Below are 19,383 nucleotides of genomic sequence, written 5' to 3'. Positions count from 1 at the left end.
GGTTTAGTTGGCTCAGGAGAAAAAGAAATACAACATAGATTTAATTTCAAACTGTAACTAACAGTTAATAAATGTCATGGGTTCTGAATTGGGGGGGGGGGGGTGAATAAATGGAGTTTCAATCTGCCCAAAGAGTTTAAGAGGGTTACTTTGTGGTACCAGCCAGTTTATCTAAACTGTCATTAGTTGTGCGATTTCTGAAGTTGAGAGTGATCGCTCTATAAAAAGTTTCCATCTTGTAAAGAAAAGACTGGATAGGCCAAAGTATAATAAAAAAAAAAAATATATATATATATATATATATATATATATATATAGTGTGATGTGATGCAGAAACAGGGAATCCAGATGCCCAGGAGACTGCATGGCAAACTGACAGCAGCCCGCATACTAAAACAAAACATTTTGGTGGGCAGCCCATGTGATTGATCCCTTACATCAAAAAGACTTTCTTAATTCCAAAGAGAAGATAACGTTGAGTAAAGTAAGTGTAATTGGTAAGTATAATAAACTTACAGACATGCTAGCTGGAGATCCTGGAGTCACAGCATCGACTCTAGCAAAGGGCACAGGAGGCTCCAGGTTGTGTTGTAGTGCCTCAGCCTGGGCCTCTGCTTCATCTTTCAATGTCTTTTCTTTGTCCCGTGCATGTAAGCTGTGCAACGCTTCTTCAATGTCTTTCATGATGGCTTTATGATCATTTTGCAAACCTTGTAACAAAAATGAGCAATTATGTTTTTGCCTTGTTCCAAAATCAAGAAACATTTACACAGTTACTTTATTTAGACACACAAAGCATTGAGGGCCAGGCTAGTTGAAACATTTTTTTCTTTCACAGTACTCCTACAGGTTCAACCACCCACTTTGGCATCTCTCCCTCTGCTGTAGCATATTCAGCCACCAGGATTTATTCCGTGAAATGCCATCTCCCACACTATGTTCCCAACTTTGTGGGAACAGTTTGGGGATGGCCCCTTTCTGTTCCAACATGACTGCGCACCAGTGCACAAAGCAAGGTCCATAAAGACATGGATGAGCGAGTTTGGGGATGGAGGAACTTGACTGGCCTACACATTCCTGACCTCAACCTGATAGAACACCTTTAGGATGAATACGAGCAAAGACTGTGAGCCAGGCCTTCTCGTCCAACATCAGTTCCTGACCTCACAAATGTGCTTCTGGAAGAATGGTGAAACATTCCCATAGACACTCCTAAACCTTGTGGACAGCCTTACCCGAAGAGCTGAAGCTGTTATAGCTGCAAAGGATGGCCCTAGTCCATATTGAATCCTATGGACTAAGACTGGGATGCCATTAAAGTTCATGTGTGTGTAAAGGCAGGTGTCCCAATAATTTTGGTAATATAGTGTATTTCATAGAAGGAGACTGGAGTGGAATCTCCATGGAGTTTTACATAAGAGTTCAGACGCTCCAGGAGAAGGCCATCCAGTGCCCAGGGCAAGGATGCCAAACTGTGCCCCTCGCTTATGGTTAAGGTCAGGGCGCCCCCATCCCTGCAATAAACCATTGCACCCAGGGCAACCACCCATCCTACCCACCCCTTTTCCCAGCCATGCTGACACTTAAGTGACTTTAGTAATTCAAAGTGGGATCTGCATGAATCATACACATATGGAACAATGGAAAAAAGGCCTGCGTGTGGCCAATTCTAATTGACATGATATGTACATAGTTCTGCAACAATAAACTAATTGGATCTGTGTTGGTCCTAGACAGGGTGGGCAATGTCATCTGTAATTCCAGGTGCTTTGTATGAGGGAGAAGGGGTCCCAGATGTGCAAATACCCTTTAAATTAAAGTGGAGACAGACAACTAATTGATATGCATATTAGCTGATCTCTTAACTTTAGAGACGGAGTAAATTTTTTTAAAATAATATATATTTAGGGCCCACACAAACCAGGGTGGTCCACTGTGTTGCATAAAGGCAGCTCATTCACTTAAATGTGCTGCCAAAGCACCACAACAGGCTGAAAACAAGATGCACCAAGTTTGGAAAACACACAGTAAAGCACAATAGTAGATTACCATGTGTAGCTGTGCGTTGGGAAGCCATTCCCATTGAATGGCACCGCCATGCACAAGGCTATAGCATATTTGTTGAGTACAAAGAACCTTTAGGGGTGACTGAACATACTACCATGTCTCCATAACTAATCAAATTATTTTTAGGTGGACTATAACATGTTATTGGATTGAATTCTTTAGGCTACATTCACATGTGGGCATAGCGGATCGCGGGCAGAATCACCGGGATTCTGCCCGCGATCATGCAAATCGTGGGACGTCTGTGCGTTGCCCGTGATTTGCAATGGCATCCCAAACACTATACGATGTTGCCGCGATTTCACGGTAACATCGCCCAAACAAAATCGCGGGAAGCTCTTGTACCTTTTTTTGGCCGTCATGCGTCCCGCGATTTTGTTTGCGCGGCAGGCAGAAATCGCGGCAACATTGCACAGCGTTTGGGGTGCCATTGCAAATCACAGGCAACGCACATGCGTCTCGCGATTTACATTGATTTCCGGATCGCGGGCAGAATCGCGGTGATTCTGCCCGCGATCCGTTATGCCCACATGTGAACTTAGCCTTAAAAATTACAGACTAAGGGTCCTTTCACACGGAACGGAGTCTGTTTTGCTCAGCGGGGGATCCATCCGCCGATCCCCGCAGAGCAGGCGGATGACAGCTTTGTCTCGGCTCTGTGTGCAGAGACGAAGCTGTGAGATCCCCGCTGTCCTCTATGGGGGAATCGGATGAGAACAGACCCCCTGTCCGTTCTCATCCGATCCAATACGCCAGAGGATGGAAAATAGGGTTTCCATCCGTTGGGATTACATGGACAGGATCGGAATCAGATAGCAGCGGGTATCAGTGGAGATGTCTCCGCTGACATCTGCTGCCCCATAGGGATGCATAGAGCATCTGATCCAGTCCACCTGAAAAACTGACAGGCGGATCGCCTGTGTGAAAGGGGCCTAAGTTTACATCAGATGACTGTACCCTGGACAACCGCACAACAGCCAAACCTGGTCTTCATCGGCCATTTACCATTGAAAATAACGTTGTGCGATTCTGTGCGACAGAAGTTGCATCTGAAATTGCACTAGTGTGAGCCAGACCTAAACAAGATCTAATGAATCCCAATGGAGTGCTAGCAGCAGAACAGAAGGAAAGTTATGAACACACTCACAGACAATGTTATGCCGTGCTGTTCGAATTTGGTGGAGGTCTACATCTGCCCTTGGGTAACCCTCAATGTCCACCAGTGGTCCATCCATTCCAATATTCTTTTGCTGTGAATGAAGAATTGGCACATAACTCTATTATAAAGCACATCAATTTATACACAAAGTTAATATATTATATACTGTATAAGAGAAAGCAAAACATGTTTTCAGTAAACACATATTTTAGGTCATGTAAGGCACATACACATGAGCCGGCTGAGCCCGTTCAGCATATTCCTTGGTGTATTTCCTCTGCTCGGGCACCCCAGAGATGGCGTGCAGCATGTGGTTGACATGAATGGCTGTGCGGCACCATACTTTGTGACGCTATCAAGAACAAGAGTACAGTATAAAGGGGGGTATCCCCAAAAAACAAATGTCTATATTTTGCATACACCCACATGCTGTACTCATGTTTACAATAGCACCTCCATATACATGAGCACGGCAGCCATTCGTGCCAACCACAAGCTGCACCTGGGCTACCCGCAGTGGTGTATTTAGGTTTTGTGCTGCCCTAGGCCTGACTAAACTTGGGCACCCCCTAATTTAAATATGACCCACCCCCTTCCTGTAAAGGCCACGCCCTTTCCTGTTTATGACCCGCTCTGTCACCTGTAAACCACAGACCACAACCACAGTCTATCAGTGCAGCCTCATCAGTTCCCAAAAGTTCAGCTTCATCAGTGCAGCCTCATTACTGCCCATCAGTGCAGCCTCATCAGTGCATCATATCAGTGCGGCCTCATCAGTGGCCATCAGTACAGCCCCATAAGTGGCAACCAGTGCAGCCTCTTAGTGCCCATTAGTGCAGCCTATCAGTGCATCATATCAGTGCCCATCAGTGCTGCCTTATCAGTGCAGCCCTATCAGTGCTGCTTATCAGTCTTGCCTCATCAGTGGGCATCAGTGGAGTCTATTAGTGCCCATCAGGGCAGCATATCAGTGCAGCCCCATCAACTTTTTTGCTGCCCCCTGCAAAGTGCTGCCCTAGGCCTGGGCCTTGTTGGCCTAGGCCAAGATACAGCACTGGCCGCCCGGGCAGAGGATATACACCCGCAAGGCGGCCTGTGTACAAGAGCTCTATTGCAATTAGCAATTAAAGCAAAATTTGATTACAAACTTGCACTTTAATATTATTGTATTCAATTTTGTAAAATATGTCCACATAGAGAAAACTAATTCCCAATCACTCTTCCATCCTGCTAAAAGAGTTACTGCCTAATTCCTCTTCAAAAAACAAAAATTCCTAACAGCCCTTTCAAATTGGCAGCTGGGGGGAGCTGCAGTTTTAACCTCCCCCCGGGCTGCACATGGCTCAGGCATTAGACTTTGACTAGCAAACTTGCCCATTGAGACCGCAATCGCAAGCCAAACACTTGGCCCACCCACAGCTGCTCCATGGTTCTGCAATGCAAGCGAAGAAAAAAGTAGAAAAAAAAAAGTGCTGCTATAACGCCCATGGTGGATCACTTTTCAGAGTGTGGTATACAATATTGCCAGTGTGAAAGAACCCTAACACTGATCCCAGTCTCAGAATACTAGACAATATAGTCTAGCGTTGTCTTGGTTGAAGCAGTGGTTCTCCCCTCGGCTCTGTTCTCCAGCATCATCACCTTTATTGGAGACAAGGCCATCTTTAATATCGATTTGACCCTGGGCAAACATGTTCTGGGGCCCTCCCAAATCCACTTATCAACTATTTGCGGGCAGTGTGGGCTCAAGGGGCAGCTACTTTGGGCTCAACAACAATGGTTGGGCCCGGGGCAGCTGCCCCTTTTGCCCTGCCTTAAAGACAGCCCTGATTGGAGATCTGATGCATGCACAGACATGCCAGGAGACTTCCAGGAAGTTGTCACTGTACTAGGCCAACCATAAGCGGCTGGGGCATTCCCTGCCCCACAACCTCATGTATACGCACTTCTATTATACGTGTGGCTGTGGGGTGGGTAATGCCTTTGGCTGTCTATGATTGGCCAGGTAGGGGTGACAGCTTCCTGGCAGACTCGGACTAGTATCTAAACACCCCTGAGATCATCATTTCTCTCTACTGAAGCTCACCACACACATTACAGTCTGATTGTAGATCAACCAACGACTATGTAATGAAGGCCTGCCTGATTTGTTATACGTTAGAAAGATTAGGTAGGTCCTCATATTACATCGTTGTGGTAAAACTAAAGCTGATTGTATAAAGATTGTATGGTCAGACTGTTATGTGTATGGTAACCTTATGGGCTAGTTTACACTAGCGTTACTCTCTGAACGCGGATCGCTCTTCAAAGATCATTCGACAGGCGGGGAGGAGACCTTGTATAGTCTCCTTACCGCCTGCTTTACCCCTCAAACTCTGTACTAGCATTGCACACGGGTGTGGGGTGCCCCATTCAGCTGAGGTGTTCAGTGGGCGGTACTGCCCGCTGTATATAACAGCAGAAATAAACGTTTGCCACGCCATGGTGTAAACCATCACAGTCATGGCATGTGTTCACACCCCTCTGCTGTCTTTGCAGATAAAGGGAACTGGCTGGGGGGCGGTAAAACAGCGATATCACTGTGTGGTGTTCCCACCCCACCAACCACTGGTGAGAATAGTTTAGATGTGCAGTTGGGGGTTGTTAAAATTACATGGTTGAGACACATTTTAACACCCTCCAGCTGCCCCATTAACTACTCTAGTACCGTGCTATAGCCGAAAGACAGCTAAATGGAGGCTCTCTAGTTCTGGGAGGGCACCCATAGACGTCTTCCCAGAACCACGCCCCCTCGGGTGCGCTCTGTGACCTCTGTGTCCTTGGGACACAGCTGATCACAGATCGCGGTAAAGGGCCAATTACATGTAAACAGACTTGCTGGTTATCGGCAGTCCTTTCCTTATGCACTGTTTCTGTGTGAGGAAAGGAGAGCCGATAATCGGTAAAGCTATTCTTTACACTGATAATCAGGGCAGTGATCATCAGTGCCCTCATTATCAGTGCAGCCCCATCAGTGTCAATCAGTCCACAACAGTGCAACTTATTAGTGCCGCCTAATCATTGCCCATCAGTGCCGCCTATCAGTGCAGGCTCATCAGTGCCGCCTATCAGTGCAAGCTCATCAGTGCCGCCTATCAGTGCAGGCTCATCAGTGCCGCCTATCAGTGCAGGCTCATCAGTGCCGCCTATCAGTGCAGGCTCATCAGTGCCGCCTATCAGTGCAGGCTCATCAGTGCCGCCTATCAGTGCAGGCTCATCAGTGCCGCCTATCATTGCAGGCTCATCAGCACACAAGAAAAAATTCGTATTTGCAAAAAACAGAAACGAGGAAAAACTTTTTCTCTTTCACAATTTTCGGTCTTTTTACGTTTGTTTAACAAAAAATAAACTCCAGTGGTGATAAATACCATCAAAAGAGAGCTCTGTTAAAAAAAGGATAAAAATGTCATATGGGTACAGGGTTGCATGACCACGCAATTGTCATTCAAAGTGTAACAGCGCTGAAAGCTGATAATTGGCCTGGGTAGGAATGGGTGAAAGTGCCCGGTATTGAAGTTGTTAAGCTGCAATGGCAGCTAATAGGGGTGTTCCCATGCCACGGTCGTGAGCTGCAAACGCCCTGCAAAGGTGGACTATCCACGTTTGTGTGGCAAAAATGGGGATAAAACAGGCGGTGAGGAGGACTCAGATTGCCTCCTCACTGCCTGTCAATTGTCTCTGAAAAGTGATCCAAACACAGATTGCTTTTCAAAGTAACGGTGCGTTTAGATGTAAGTCTAAGCCTAGCTTTAGTGATCCAATGACTAAGTGCTATCCTGAAAACATGTTACAGGACAATGCTACTATAATACCTGCAATCAACCTCCCTACAGTCTTGAATATCAGGGTGTGGGATGTGCCGTGTTTCTCTATATGCTGCAATCGCAGCCCTCTGTGCCCCTATACCCTGCGATCGCAGCCCTCTGTGCCCCTATACCCTGCGATCGCAGCCCTCTGTGCCCCTATACCCTGCGATCGCAGCCCTCTGTGCCCCTATACCCTGCGATCGCAGCCCTCTGTGCCCCTATACCCTGCGATCGCAGCCCTCTGTGCCCCTATACGCTGCGATCGCAGCCCTCTGTGCCCCTATACCCTGCGATCGCAGCCCTCTGTGCCCCTATATGCTGCGATCGCAGCCCTCTGTGCCCCTATACGCTGCGATCGCAGCCCTCTGTGCCCCTATACGCTGCGATCGCAGCCCTCTGTGCCCCTATACCCTGCGATCGCAGCCCTCTGTGCCCCTATACGCTGCGATCACAGCCCTCTGTGCCCCTATACGCTGTGATCGCAGCCCTCTGTGCCCCTATACACTGCGATCGCAGCCCTCTGTGCCCCTATACGCTGCGATCGAAGACCTCTGTGCCCCTATATGCTGCAACCACAGCCCTGTGCCCCTATACGCTGCGATCGCAGCCCTCTGTGCCCCTATACACTGCGATCACTGCCTGTCAATTGTCTCTGAAAAGTGATCCAAACACAGATTGCTTTTCAAAGTAACGGTGCGTTTAGATGTAAGTCTAAGCCTAGCTTTAGTGATCCAATGACTAAGTGCTATCCTGAAAACATGTTACAGGACAATGCTACTATAATACCTGCAATCAACCTCCCTACAGTCTTGAATATCAGGGTGTGGGATGTGCCGTGTTTCTCTATATGCTGCAATCGCAGCCCTCTGTGCCCCTATACCCTGCGATCGCAGCCCTCTGTGCCCCTATACCCTGCGATCGCAGCCCTCTGTGCCCCTATACCCTGCGATCGCAGCCCTCTGTGCCCCTATACCCTGCGATCGCAGCCCTCTGTGCCCCTATACCCTGCGATCGCAGCCCTCTGTGCCCCTATACCCTGCGATCGCAGCCCTCTGTGCCCCTATACGCTGCGATCGCAGCCCTCTGTGCCCCTATACCCTGCGATCGCAGCCCTCTGTGCCCCTATATGCTGCGATCGCAGCCCTCTGTGCCCCTATACGCTGCGATCGCAGCCCTCTGTGCCCCTATACACTGCGATCGCAGCCCTCTGTGCCCCTATACGCTGCGATCGAAGACCTCTGTGCCCCTATATGCTGCAACCACAGCCCTGTGCCCCTATACGCTGCGATCGCAGCCCTCTGTGCCCCTATACACTGCGATCGCAGCCCTCTGTGCCCCTATACGCTGCGATCGAAGACCTCTGTGCCCCTATACCCTGCGATCGAAGACCTCTGTGCCCTATATGCTGCGATCCCAGCCCTCTGTGCCACTATATGCTGCGATCGAAGACCTCTGTGCCCTATATGCTGCGATCGAGGATCTCTGTGCCCTATATGCTGCGATCGAAGACCTCTGTGCCCTATATGCTGCGATCGAAGACCTCTGTGCCCTATATGCTGCGATCGAAGACCTCTGTGCCCCTATATGCTGCGATCCCAGCCCTCTGTGCCCCTATATGCCTCTATATGATCATACAATAGGCTGAGTACACAGACATTCCAATGACACAGCGGGACTCACATCTTCCAGGACCTCATAGTACGCCTTTATCTGAGCTTCCAGCTCGTCCTTTTTAGCGATCAGCTGCTGTACATCTTGCATTGTGATAACAGATGGATCTCCACCAGGCTCCGTCATCTCCGTCCTGCAAGTCATGGAGCGAGCAGGAACTACAATTCTACTACAGGAAGAACTACAACTACGGGAGCCGCACAGGGCCAAACCTCCCCGCTCACATTACAGCCCACACCTCTCTCATTGTAACCACCGTCTCATTTCTCACATACTGTACATGGCAAAATCTGCATTGGTATGCAAGAAAATGACTTGGAACACCCCAAACATTATTTATTTTCTAAAAGCCCTGGAGAATAAAATGCCAGCTGTTGCCATTTTTTATATGCCACGATATTTGCACAGCTGTCAGACGCAAATTACTCAGAAACCCCATACATTATACAGATGCATCCCAAAAAATTAGAATATCATTAAAAAGTAATTTTATTTCAGTAATTCAATCCAAAAAGTGAAACTCATATATTTTATATGGATGCGTTACACACAGAGTGATATATGTCAAGCATTTCTTTCTTTTAATTTTGACGATTATTATTATTAATAAGGATTTCTATAGCGCCAGCAATTTACACAGCGCTTTACAATAATAGAGGGAGACAGTACATATACAATACAATAAAATACAAGAGGATTTAGAGGGCCCTGTTCAGAAGAGCTTACAATCTAATGGGTTATGGCTTATCACCATCTCAGAAGAAACCTTGTAACAAAAATGAGCAATTATGTTTTTTTCCTCGTTCCAAAATCAACATTTACACTGTTACTTTATTAGTCTCGCAAAGCACTGAGGGCCAGTCTAGCTGAAACATTTTTTCCTCTGACAGTACTCATGCAGGATCAACCTCCATACCACGCCCCAGCAGTGCCACAGGCTGATCGCCTCCATGCCACACCTCAGCAGTGCCACAGGTGGATCACCTCCATGCCACGCCTCAGCAGTGCCACAGGCTGATCACCTCCATTCCACGCCTCAGCAGTGCCACAGGCTGATCGCCTCCATGCCACACCTCAGCAGTGCCACAGGTGGATCACCTCCATGCCACGCCTCAGCAGTGCCACAGGCTGATCGCCTCCATGCCACACCTCAGCAGTGCCACAGGTGGATCACCTCCATGCCACGCCTCAGCAGTGCCGCAGGCTGATCAACTCCATGCCACGCCTCAGCAGTGCCACAGGCTGATCACCTCCATTCCACGCCTCAGCAGTGCCACAGGTGGATCACCTCCATGCCACGCCTCAGCAGTGCCGCAGGCTGATCACCTCCATGCCACGCCTCAGCAGTGCCACAGGCTGATCACCTCCATTCCACGCCTCAGCAGTGCCACAGGTGGATCACCTCCATGCCACGCCTCAGCAGTGCCACAGGTTGATCACCTCCATGCCACGCCTCAGCAGTGCCACAGGCTGATCGCCTCCATGCCACGCCTCAGCAGTGCCACAGGTTGATCGCCTCCATGCCACGCCTCAGCAGTGCCACAGGCTGATCACCTCCATGCCACGCCTCAGCAGTGCCACAGGCTGATCACCTCCATGCCACGCCTCAGCAGTGCCACAGGCTGATCGCCTCCATGCCACGCCTCAGCAGTGCCACAGGCTGATCACCTCCATGCCACGCCTCAGCAGTGCCACAGGCTGATCACCTCCATGCCATGCCTCAGAAGTGCCACAGGCTGATCGACCTCCATGCCACGCCTCAGCAGTTCCACAGGCTGATCACCTCCATGCCACGCCTCAGCAGTGCCACAGGCTGATCACCTCCATGCCATGCCTCAGAAGTGCCACAGGCTGATCGCCTCGATGCCACGCCTCAGCAGTGCCACAGGCTGATCGCCTCCATGCCATGCCTCAGCAGTACCACAGGCTGATCCCCTCCATGCCATGCCTCAGCATTGCCACAGGCTGATCGCCTCCACGCCACCCCTCAGTAGTGCCACAGGCTGATCTCCTCCATGCCACGCCTCAGCAGTGCCACAGGCTGATCGCCTCCATGCCACGCCTCAGCAGTGCCACAGGCTGATCGCCTCCATGCCATGCCTCAGCAGTGCCACAGGCTGATCGCCTCCATGCCAAGCCACATTGATGCAGTAATTCATTCAAAAGGAGCCCCGACCAAGTGCATACTATACTGTACATGTACATACTTCTCAGTAAGCCAACATTTCTGTATTAACCACTTAAGCCCCGGAGGATTTGGCTGCTCAAAGACCAGGGCCTATTTTGCGATTCAGCACTGCGTGATTTTAACGGACAATTGCGCGGTCATGTGACGCTGTACCCAAATGAAATTGACGTCCTTTTTTTTCCCTCAAACAAAGCTTTCTTTTGGTGGTATTTGATCACCTGTGCGATTTTTATTTTTTGCGCTATAAACAAAAAAGCGCGTCAATTTTGAAAAAATAACAATATTTTCCACATTTTTTTTATGAAATTCCCCCCCCCCCCCCCCAAAATAAAAAATTCTAAATTTTTTAACATTTTAGGCCAATTTTTTTTTTGCTACATATTTTTGGTAAAAAAAAATCGCAATAAGCGTATTTTGATTGCTTTGCGCAAATGTTATTGCGTTTACTAACTAAGGGAAAGATTTATGTCATTTTTATTGTTTTTTTTTTTTTTAACTAGTAATGGCGGCGATCTGTGATTTTTTTTTGCGGGACTGCGACATTGCGGCAGACAGATCGGACCCCTGACTAACATTTTTGACACTTTTGGGGGTACCAGTGACATTACTACAGTAATCAGTGCTATAAATATACACTGTTACTGTAAAAATGACACTGGCAGGGAAGGGGTTAACCTTATTGGTGATCAGTGGGTTAAATGTATCCCTAGGGGCGCGTGTCTCTAACTGTCAGGGGGCGTGGCTTGTGATGCAACCACAGAGATATACGATCCTACATAGCAGGATCGTATGATCTATGTACTTACACAGGGGAGAATGACAGACGGCTTTGTTTATATTATCCGTCTGCCTTTCTCCCTCTCCAGTGGGAGATCAGAGTGGCCGGCGGACATCGGAGCCGCCGGTCACATGCGCTGGGATGGCCGTGAACGAGGGGGGGCGGGAGCCCCCTACAGGCTCCTGGGCGAGCGACGTAGTTCTAAGTCGGTTTGCACAGGAGAGGCTGACTGCCGCAGTAAATATACTCTAGGCGGTCGGCAAGTGGTAAAAATCCTTTTTATTTATTGGTCCTATGTAATATTCTAATTTTCTGAAATACTAAATTTTGGGTTCTCACTAGCTGTAAGCCTTAATCCTCAAAATAAAAAAAAAAATTAAAAAAAATGCTTAAAATATATCACTCTGTGCTTAATTAATTTATATACATTATATAAGTTTCAAATGTTGAATTGAATTACTGAAAAAAATTAACTTTTTGATGATATTTGAGATGCGGTGGTTGATGCGATTTTTATTTTTTTGTCTCAAGATATCTACACAGCCATTTACCAAATGCAAATTTTAGGGAAAGATACACTAAAATTAATTTTAATGCAAACGCGCAATATAATTTGTTGTGGAAGTTTAAAAGATGGATTGAAGCACAGTTGAGCAGAGCCACTTTATATACTTTATCCATCATGGAAGCACAAAGACACTTTATTGTTGATAAAATAGATATTTTCTTGGTAAAAGAGACGTTTTTTTTTTTTTAAACCATACTTACCTTGGTGGATGCGGCATCGATCCAATGCTGCATCTGTACCCTGCCAGCTCTAAGACTTAGAAGTACAGGAGAAGTACAGCCAAACAAGCTATTCAGTCTCTAGAAAAAGTATTCATACCCCTTGAAATTGTCCACATTTTGTCATGTTAAAACCAAAAACATAAATGTATTTTATTGGGATTTTATGTGATAGACCAACACAAAGTGGCACATAATTGGGGGAAGTGGAAGGAAAATGATAAATAGTTTTCAAACTTTTTTGCAAATACATTTCTGAAAAGTGTGGTGTGCATTTGTATTCAGCCCCCTTTACTCTGATACCCCTAACTAAAATCTAGTGGAGCCAATTGCCTTCAGAAGTCACCTAATTAGTAAATAGAGTCCACCGGTGTGTAATTTAATCTCAGTATAAATACAGCTGTTCTGTGAAGCCCTCAGAGGTTTGTTAGAGAACCTTAGGCAGGCCATAGACGATTCGAATTTCGTTCGAAAATCGTAAATGGCAGTGTTATCGAACGATTTTCGTATCGTTAGTGTGGTATGTAAAACGTTCGATTTTCGTACGACAGCAAAAATTCACATATCCAACATGTTGGTTTTTTTTGCGAAAATCGGCCGAATTTCGTATCATTAGTGGGGGAGTTGTATGATTTTGCCTAACAAAACACAGAACAGTAGGGAGTGTGTCCGGTAGAGATGTGGTTAAAAGGCACAAAAAAAAAATGTTTTGTCGTACGATTTTCGGCTCACATTGATGGTACACTCGATGATGTGCACGAGTTGCGCTTTCGTTTATCGAACGATAAATCGTACGTAATTCGAATCGTCTATGGCCTGCCTTAGTGGACAAACAGCATCATGAAGGCCAAGGAACACACCAGACAGGTCAGAGATAAAGTTGTAGAGAAGTTTAAAGCAGGGTTAAGTTATAAAAAAGATCTCAAGCTTTGAACATCTCACAGAGCACTGTTCAATCCATCATCGGAAAATGGAAAGAATATGGCACAATTGCAAACCTACCAAGACATGGCAATCCACCTAAACTGACAGGCCAGGCAAGGAGAACATTAAAAGCAAAGCACTAAGGGCCAGTTCTCACCACATGCAGTCCAGTGCATTTTTTTCTATATCAAAAACGCATGGAAAGTAGGTTATATGGTTTCCAATGGCATAGTTCACATCAGTGTTTGCAGTTCCAGTGCGTTCCAGTTCCACAAAAAAAAAAAAAAAAGTAGAACATTTTTCTTGCACTGGGCTGTACTGGAACGCTGAAAAACGCATCAAAAACGCGCTAGAATGCACCAGAACGCACCTAAACTAAAATCAAAAATGCACTGGAACACACATGTTTAAGGTTAAGAAAAAAAAAAAGAGGGGGGAAAATGGATTGGAACACATAGAAAATGCACTGGAGCGCATCAAACACGTGCATGCAGAAAAGCATCTGGGAGGCATCTGGACTGTGTTTCTGTTGTGTGAACTAGCCCTATGTGTGGTAGAAAACTAACACTGCACAGCACCCTGAACACGACATCCCCACCGTGAAACATGGTGGTGGCAGCATCATGTTGTGGGGATGCTTTTCTTCAGCAGGGGGGAAGCTAGTCAGAGTTGATGGGAAGATGGATGGAGCCAACTACACGGCAATCTTAGAAGAAAAGCTGTGATAGTCTCTAAAAGACTTGAGACTGGGACGGAGGTTCACCTTCCAGCAGCACCACGACCCTAAACATACAGCCAGAGCTACAATGGAATGTTTTATATCAAAGCAGTATGATGTGTTAGAATGGCCAAGTCACAGTCCAAACCTAAATCCAATTGAGAATCTGTGGCAAGACTTGAAAATTGCTGTTCACAGACACTCTCCATCCAATCTGACAGAGCTTGAGCTATTTTGCAAAGAATAATGGGCAAAAATGTCACTCTCTAGATGTGCAAAGCTGGTAGAGACATCCCCAAAAAGACTTGCAGCTGTAATTGCAGAGAAAGGTCGTTCTACAAAGGTATTGTCTCAGGGGGGCTAAATACAAATGCACGCCAAACTTTTCACATATTTGTAAAACATTTTGAAGACCAATTACCATTTTCCTTTCACTTCACAATTATGTGCCACTTTGTGTTGGCCTATCACATAAAATCCCAATAAAACACATTTACATTTTGGGTTGTAACATGACAAAATGTGGAAAATTTCAAGGGGTCTGAAAAGTTGGCAGCACAGAGACACTATGTGTGCTATGAATTACTGCATATATGTTTATAATTGGTGGTATGTTTCAAAGTACGGAGACACTTTTTTATTGCATGAATTCCGTACTTTTATGTTAGGAAATATGTACATTTATAATTGGTGTATGAATTTGTTTTTTAACCACTTAAGCCCCAGAAGATTTTACCCCCTTCCTGACCAGGGCCTATTTTGCGATTCGGCACTGCGTGACTTTAACGGACAATTGTGCGGTTGTGCGACGCTGTACCTAAACGAATTTGACGTCCTTTTTTTCCCACAAACAGAGCTTTCTTTTGGTGGTATTTGATCACCTGTGCGATTTTTACTTTTTGCGGTATAAACAAAAAAAGAGCGTCAATTTTGCAAAAATAACAATATTTTTCACATTTTTTTATATGAAATTCCCCCGAAAAAAAAGTAAAAATCAAAATTTTTTAACATTTTGGGCCAATTTTTTTTTTACCATATGTTTGGTAAAAAAAAAATTGCAAAAAGCGTATTTTGATTGGTTTGCGCAAAAGTTATTGCGTTTACTAACAAAGGGAAAGATTTTTGTCATTTTTGTTGTTTTTTTTTTTTAAAGCGTAATGGCGGCGATCTGCGATTTTTTTTTTTTTTGCGGGACTGCGACATTGTGGCGGACAGATCGGACCCTTGACTGACATTTTTGACACTTTTGGGGTTACCAGTGACATTTCTACAGTAATCAGTGCTATACATATGCACTGTTACTGTAAAAATCGTGCGGCGGTCGGCAACCGGTTGAGAAGCATTATTGCGTTAACACACGTTTATGATGTATTTTTAACATGTTTGTATCACAAGAAAAACACTTTCCTGATGGCTTTTCTGAGTTGGTTTTCTATTGTATGGACACTTGTACGATCATGTCAGCTACGTAGTAATGCTTTCTAAACGCATCACAAACATGATGTAAACGCCATAGGAGCGTTTGTGATGCATTTGCATCCCCTTTATATTGACGTTAATGGAAGCATTTGGGGAGAGGTGAATCCAGCCAAACGACATATGTCATATTAATTTTGACGCAAAGCAAAGGCAGCCATGTGGACAACACTGGCTGTTGCAATGCACATCATTTTGACAGGCATTTGTGGGGCTTTAAAAACGCGAATGAAACGCTTTGTTTTAGCGTTAGTTTAAATAGAGCCTTTCTGAACAGCTGATTGCCAGATGTAAAAAAAAATGACACCAAGCTGACAGGACGTATATATATATGTATGGTGATGAGGGAGTGGTTAAAGGGGGAGATTACATCAGTTTGTGTAAGTATCATCCTGAATTATGATGGAATGCTAATAATAATAATAATAATAATAATACAGTGTAAGGTACAATTTATTTTATAGAAGAAGGGGAAAGATAAGCAATACAGGGTTAACTTTAAAGTGGTTTTAAAGACTAAAAGGTTTTTTTTATTATCATGCATTCTATGCCCCCTAGCCGCCCTAATACTCGAGCCCCCTACCGTTCCTTCCATGAGCACGGGAGCCTCAGCTGTCCCTGGTCTCTCTCTCCTCATTGGCTGAGACATAGCAGTGGGAGCCATTGGCTTCCACTGCTGTAAATCACAGCCAGTGAGCCAGTGGTGTAACTACCAGGGTCGCAGCAGTCGCACTTGTGACTGGGCACTGTGAGGCGGCCCGTCCTTTCTGTCACTGTGGGATGGGGGGGACAACCACTGCCCACCCGCTCACCACCTATTCTAGTTAGAGCCAGCAAGAGATAAAAGTACACTAACTCTGCCCCGCCCCTTCCTGCCTATCCTCTCCACCCATAGCTTTATAAAGAAGCCATGTAGGGAGAAGGAAACTAAATGAGAAAGTCAGCTGACCAGATGGCCGCCAATGGAGTGCACGGGGAGGAGATCTCCACTCTACAAGGATTCGGAGACCCCATGTTATTAGAGGCACCCCTGGAGGCATATGAAGGGAGGAATCAAGTGACACAGGCAGTAAGCATGATATTACCACTGACACTGATCTCATCCTCCCCCCAACAACACCACTTACTGATAGGGATGAGATCAGTGGTGATTGGGGGGGGGGGGGGTTAGAGATGAGATCAGTGACTGAACTTATCTTTACCCCCCCTCCACTGCCACTGATCTCATCCCTATCCCCCCCCTCACTGACACTGATCTCATCCCCTGCCACTGATCTCATCCCTATCCCCCCCCCCCACTGACACTGATCTCATCCGCTGCCACTGATCTCATCCCTATCCCCCCCCCCCCCCACTGACACTGATCTCATCCGCTGCCACTGATCTCATCCCTATCCCTGCCCCCCACTGACACTGATCTCATCCCTATCCTCCCCCACTGACACTGATCTCATCCCTATCCCCCCCCCCACTGACACTGATCTCATCCCCTGCCACTGATCTCATCCCTATCCCCCCCCCCACTGACACTGATCTCATCCGCTGCCACTGATCTCATCCCTATCCCTGCCCCCCACTGACACTGATCTCATCCCTATCCCCCCCCCACTGACACTGATCTCATCCCTATCCCCCCCCCACTGACACTGATCTCATCCCCTGCCACTGATCTCATCCCTATCCCCCCCCCCCACTGACACTGATCTCATCCGCTGCCACTGATCTCATCCCTATCCCTGCCCCCCACTGACATTGATCTCATCCCTATCCCCCCCCCACTGACACTGATCTCATCCGCTGCCACTGATCTCATCCCTATCCCTGCCCCCCACTGACACTGATCTCATCCCTATCCCCCCCCCACTGACACTGATCTCATCCCTATCCCCCCCCCCACTGACACTGATCTCATCCGCTGCCACTGATCTCATCCCTATCCCTGCCCCCCACTGACACTGATCTCATCCCTATCCCCCCACCACCACTGCTAATTATCTCATCCCTATCCCCTCCCCTACTGCCACTGATCTCATCCCTATCCCCCACCACCACTGCCACAGATCTCGTCCATATCTTCCCCCCACCACCACTGCCACTGATCTCATCCCTACCCCCTCCCCCACTGCCACTGATCTCATCCCTACCCCTCCCCCACTTCCACTGATCTCATCCCTATCCCCCCACCACCACTGCTTATTATCTCATCCCTATCCCCTCCCCTACTGCCACTGATCTCATCCCTATCCCCCCACCACCACTGCCACAGATCTTGTCCATATCTTCCCCCCACCACCACTGCCACTGATCTCATCCCTACCCCCTCCCCCACTGACACTGATCTCATCCCTACCCCCTCCCCCACTGCCACTGATCTCATCCCTATCCCTCACCACCACCACTGTCACTGGTCTGATCCCTATTCCCCCCACCACTGCCACTGATATTATCACTATCCCCCCACCACCACCACTGCCACTGATCTAATCCCTACCCCCCCCCCCCCCCCCCAACGCCACTGCCATTGATGTGAACCCTATCCCACCAAACATCAGCAGGGGAAGCGAAACTTACCCTTTTGGGTGGAGCTCCGCCTAAATGACTGTGTAACGTTCATGCGTTTTTGTTTGTGGATGGATTTACAGCTGCAGAATTATTACACTTAGTAGCCTTGTAGAGAATCTGTTGAACAACATATCCAACTCTCAGGACTTCATCACCGTGTACAGCCTGTTATATAATATATATATATTAATAGATGTTTAATGGAGGGATAGAGTATATGAGGATATATAGATGAGAGACAGGCTATTGTATGGTGAGCACTAGAAGTAGTATAGGAGAGTTGCAGGTGATGGTAAGCAGATAGGTTCTGATGTCAAGTATAGTGCAGATGGTAAGAGGACACAGATGGAGTATACTTTAGACAGAGTAACCTAGTGCAAGGATAGTTCAAGGTAGTCCCAAGAGCTAACAGTCTTATGCAGATGATAGTGAATAGATAGATACAGATAGTCTTGGTAATTGCAGTAGATGACAGTCGTAGATTGGTTAGTAAGAATCCCCTGCGGGGTACTTATCACTTAGATAGGTTAGGAATAACAGTGTCCATTGGAGAGGGGTGATCCCGTAGCGAGATACGTATCACCAGCGAGGTTTCCGGCTTTAGTTCAGCAAGGAAGGTATGTCAGCAGCTCCGACTTCTCAGGCGTAGGTGCGATGAACATGTGGGTTTGAACGAGCGATGAGTGAGAGCAAACCGGCGATTGAAATAGCCGCTCATAGCGGCGCTCGGCAGTGATGTCATCCGGTCTTAAAGGTATATGCGTCCTTTGTTATACAAGATGGGACGCAATTAAGAGAGGAGAAATATGGAAACAAGGGTACCAGAGGTACCGGAACATTACAGTACCCCCCCCCTTAAGGCCGGCTCCGGAAGGCCTCTAGAACTGGTTTTTCCGGATATTTCGAGTGGAAATTGAGAATCAGTCTAGGGGCATGTATATCGGAGGTATCCAGCCAGGTGTCATCTTGGGGCCCATAATTCTTCCATCGTACAAGATACTGGAGTCTTCTTCTATTGAAACGGGAATCCAAAATTTCTTTTATCTCAAATTCTTCTCCACCTTCCACTTGTACAGGAGGTGGAGGTGAGATAGTAGGCCTTATTCCTTGGTTAGGAACATGGGGCTTCAGTAGAGACACATGGAAGACAGGATGTATCTTGAGGTCTACTGGCAATGTGAGTTGTACTGCAGCTTTTCCAATAAGCTT

At 46.9% G+C, this 19,383-nt stretch overlaps 1 protein-coding gene across 1 annotated transcript in view; it reads right to left on the bottom strand.

Moving 5' to 3' along the window:
- The window catches only part of PSMD9 (proteasome 26S subunit, non-ATPase 9), a 42,199-nt gene extending 33,299 nt beyond the window's left edge, over window positions 1–8,900 (bottom strand). Inside the window, exons 1-3 of the mRNA XM_082260758.1 lie at window positions 8,752–8,900; window positions 3,215–3,317; window positions 517–710 (exon numbers count right to left, since the gene is read on the bottom strand). Of these exons, the coding sequence (XP_082116884.1) occupies window positions 517–710; window positions 3,215–3,317; window positions 8,752–8,886 (432 nt within the window). The 5' untranslated portion in view covers window positions 8,887–8,900. The remainder of the gene's footprint in view (window positions 1–516; window positions 711–3,214; window positions 3,318–8,751) is intronic.
- Window positions 8,901–19,383: the final 10,483 nt, after the last annotated feature.

This window comes from Pelophylax lessonae, assembly GCF_965119305.1.
Source record: "Pelophylax lessonae genome assembly, chromosome: 1".
NCBI lineage: Eukaryota > Metazoa > Chordata > Amphibia > Anura > Ranidae > Pelophylax > Pelophylax lessonae.
This window is presented reverse-complemented; position numbering and strand designations above follow the sequence as displayed.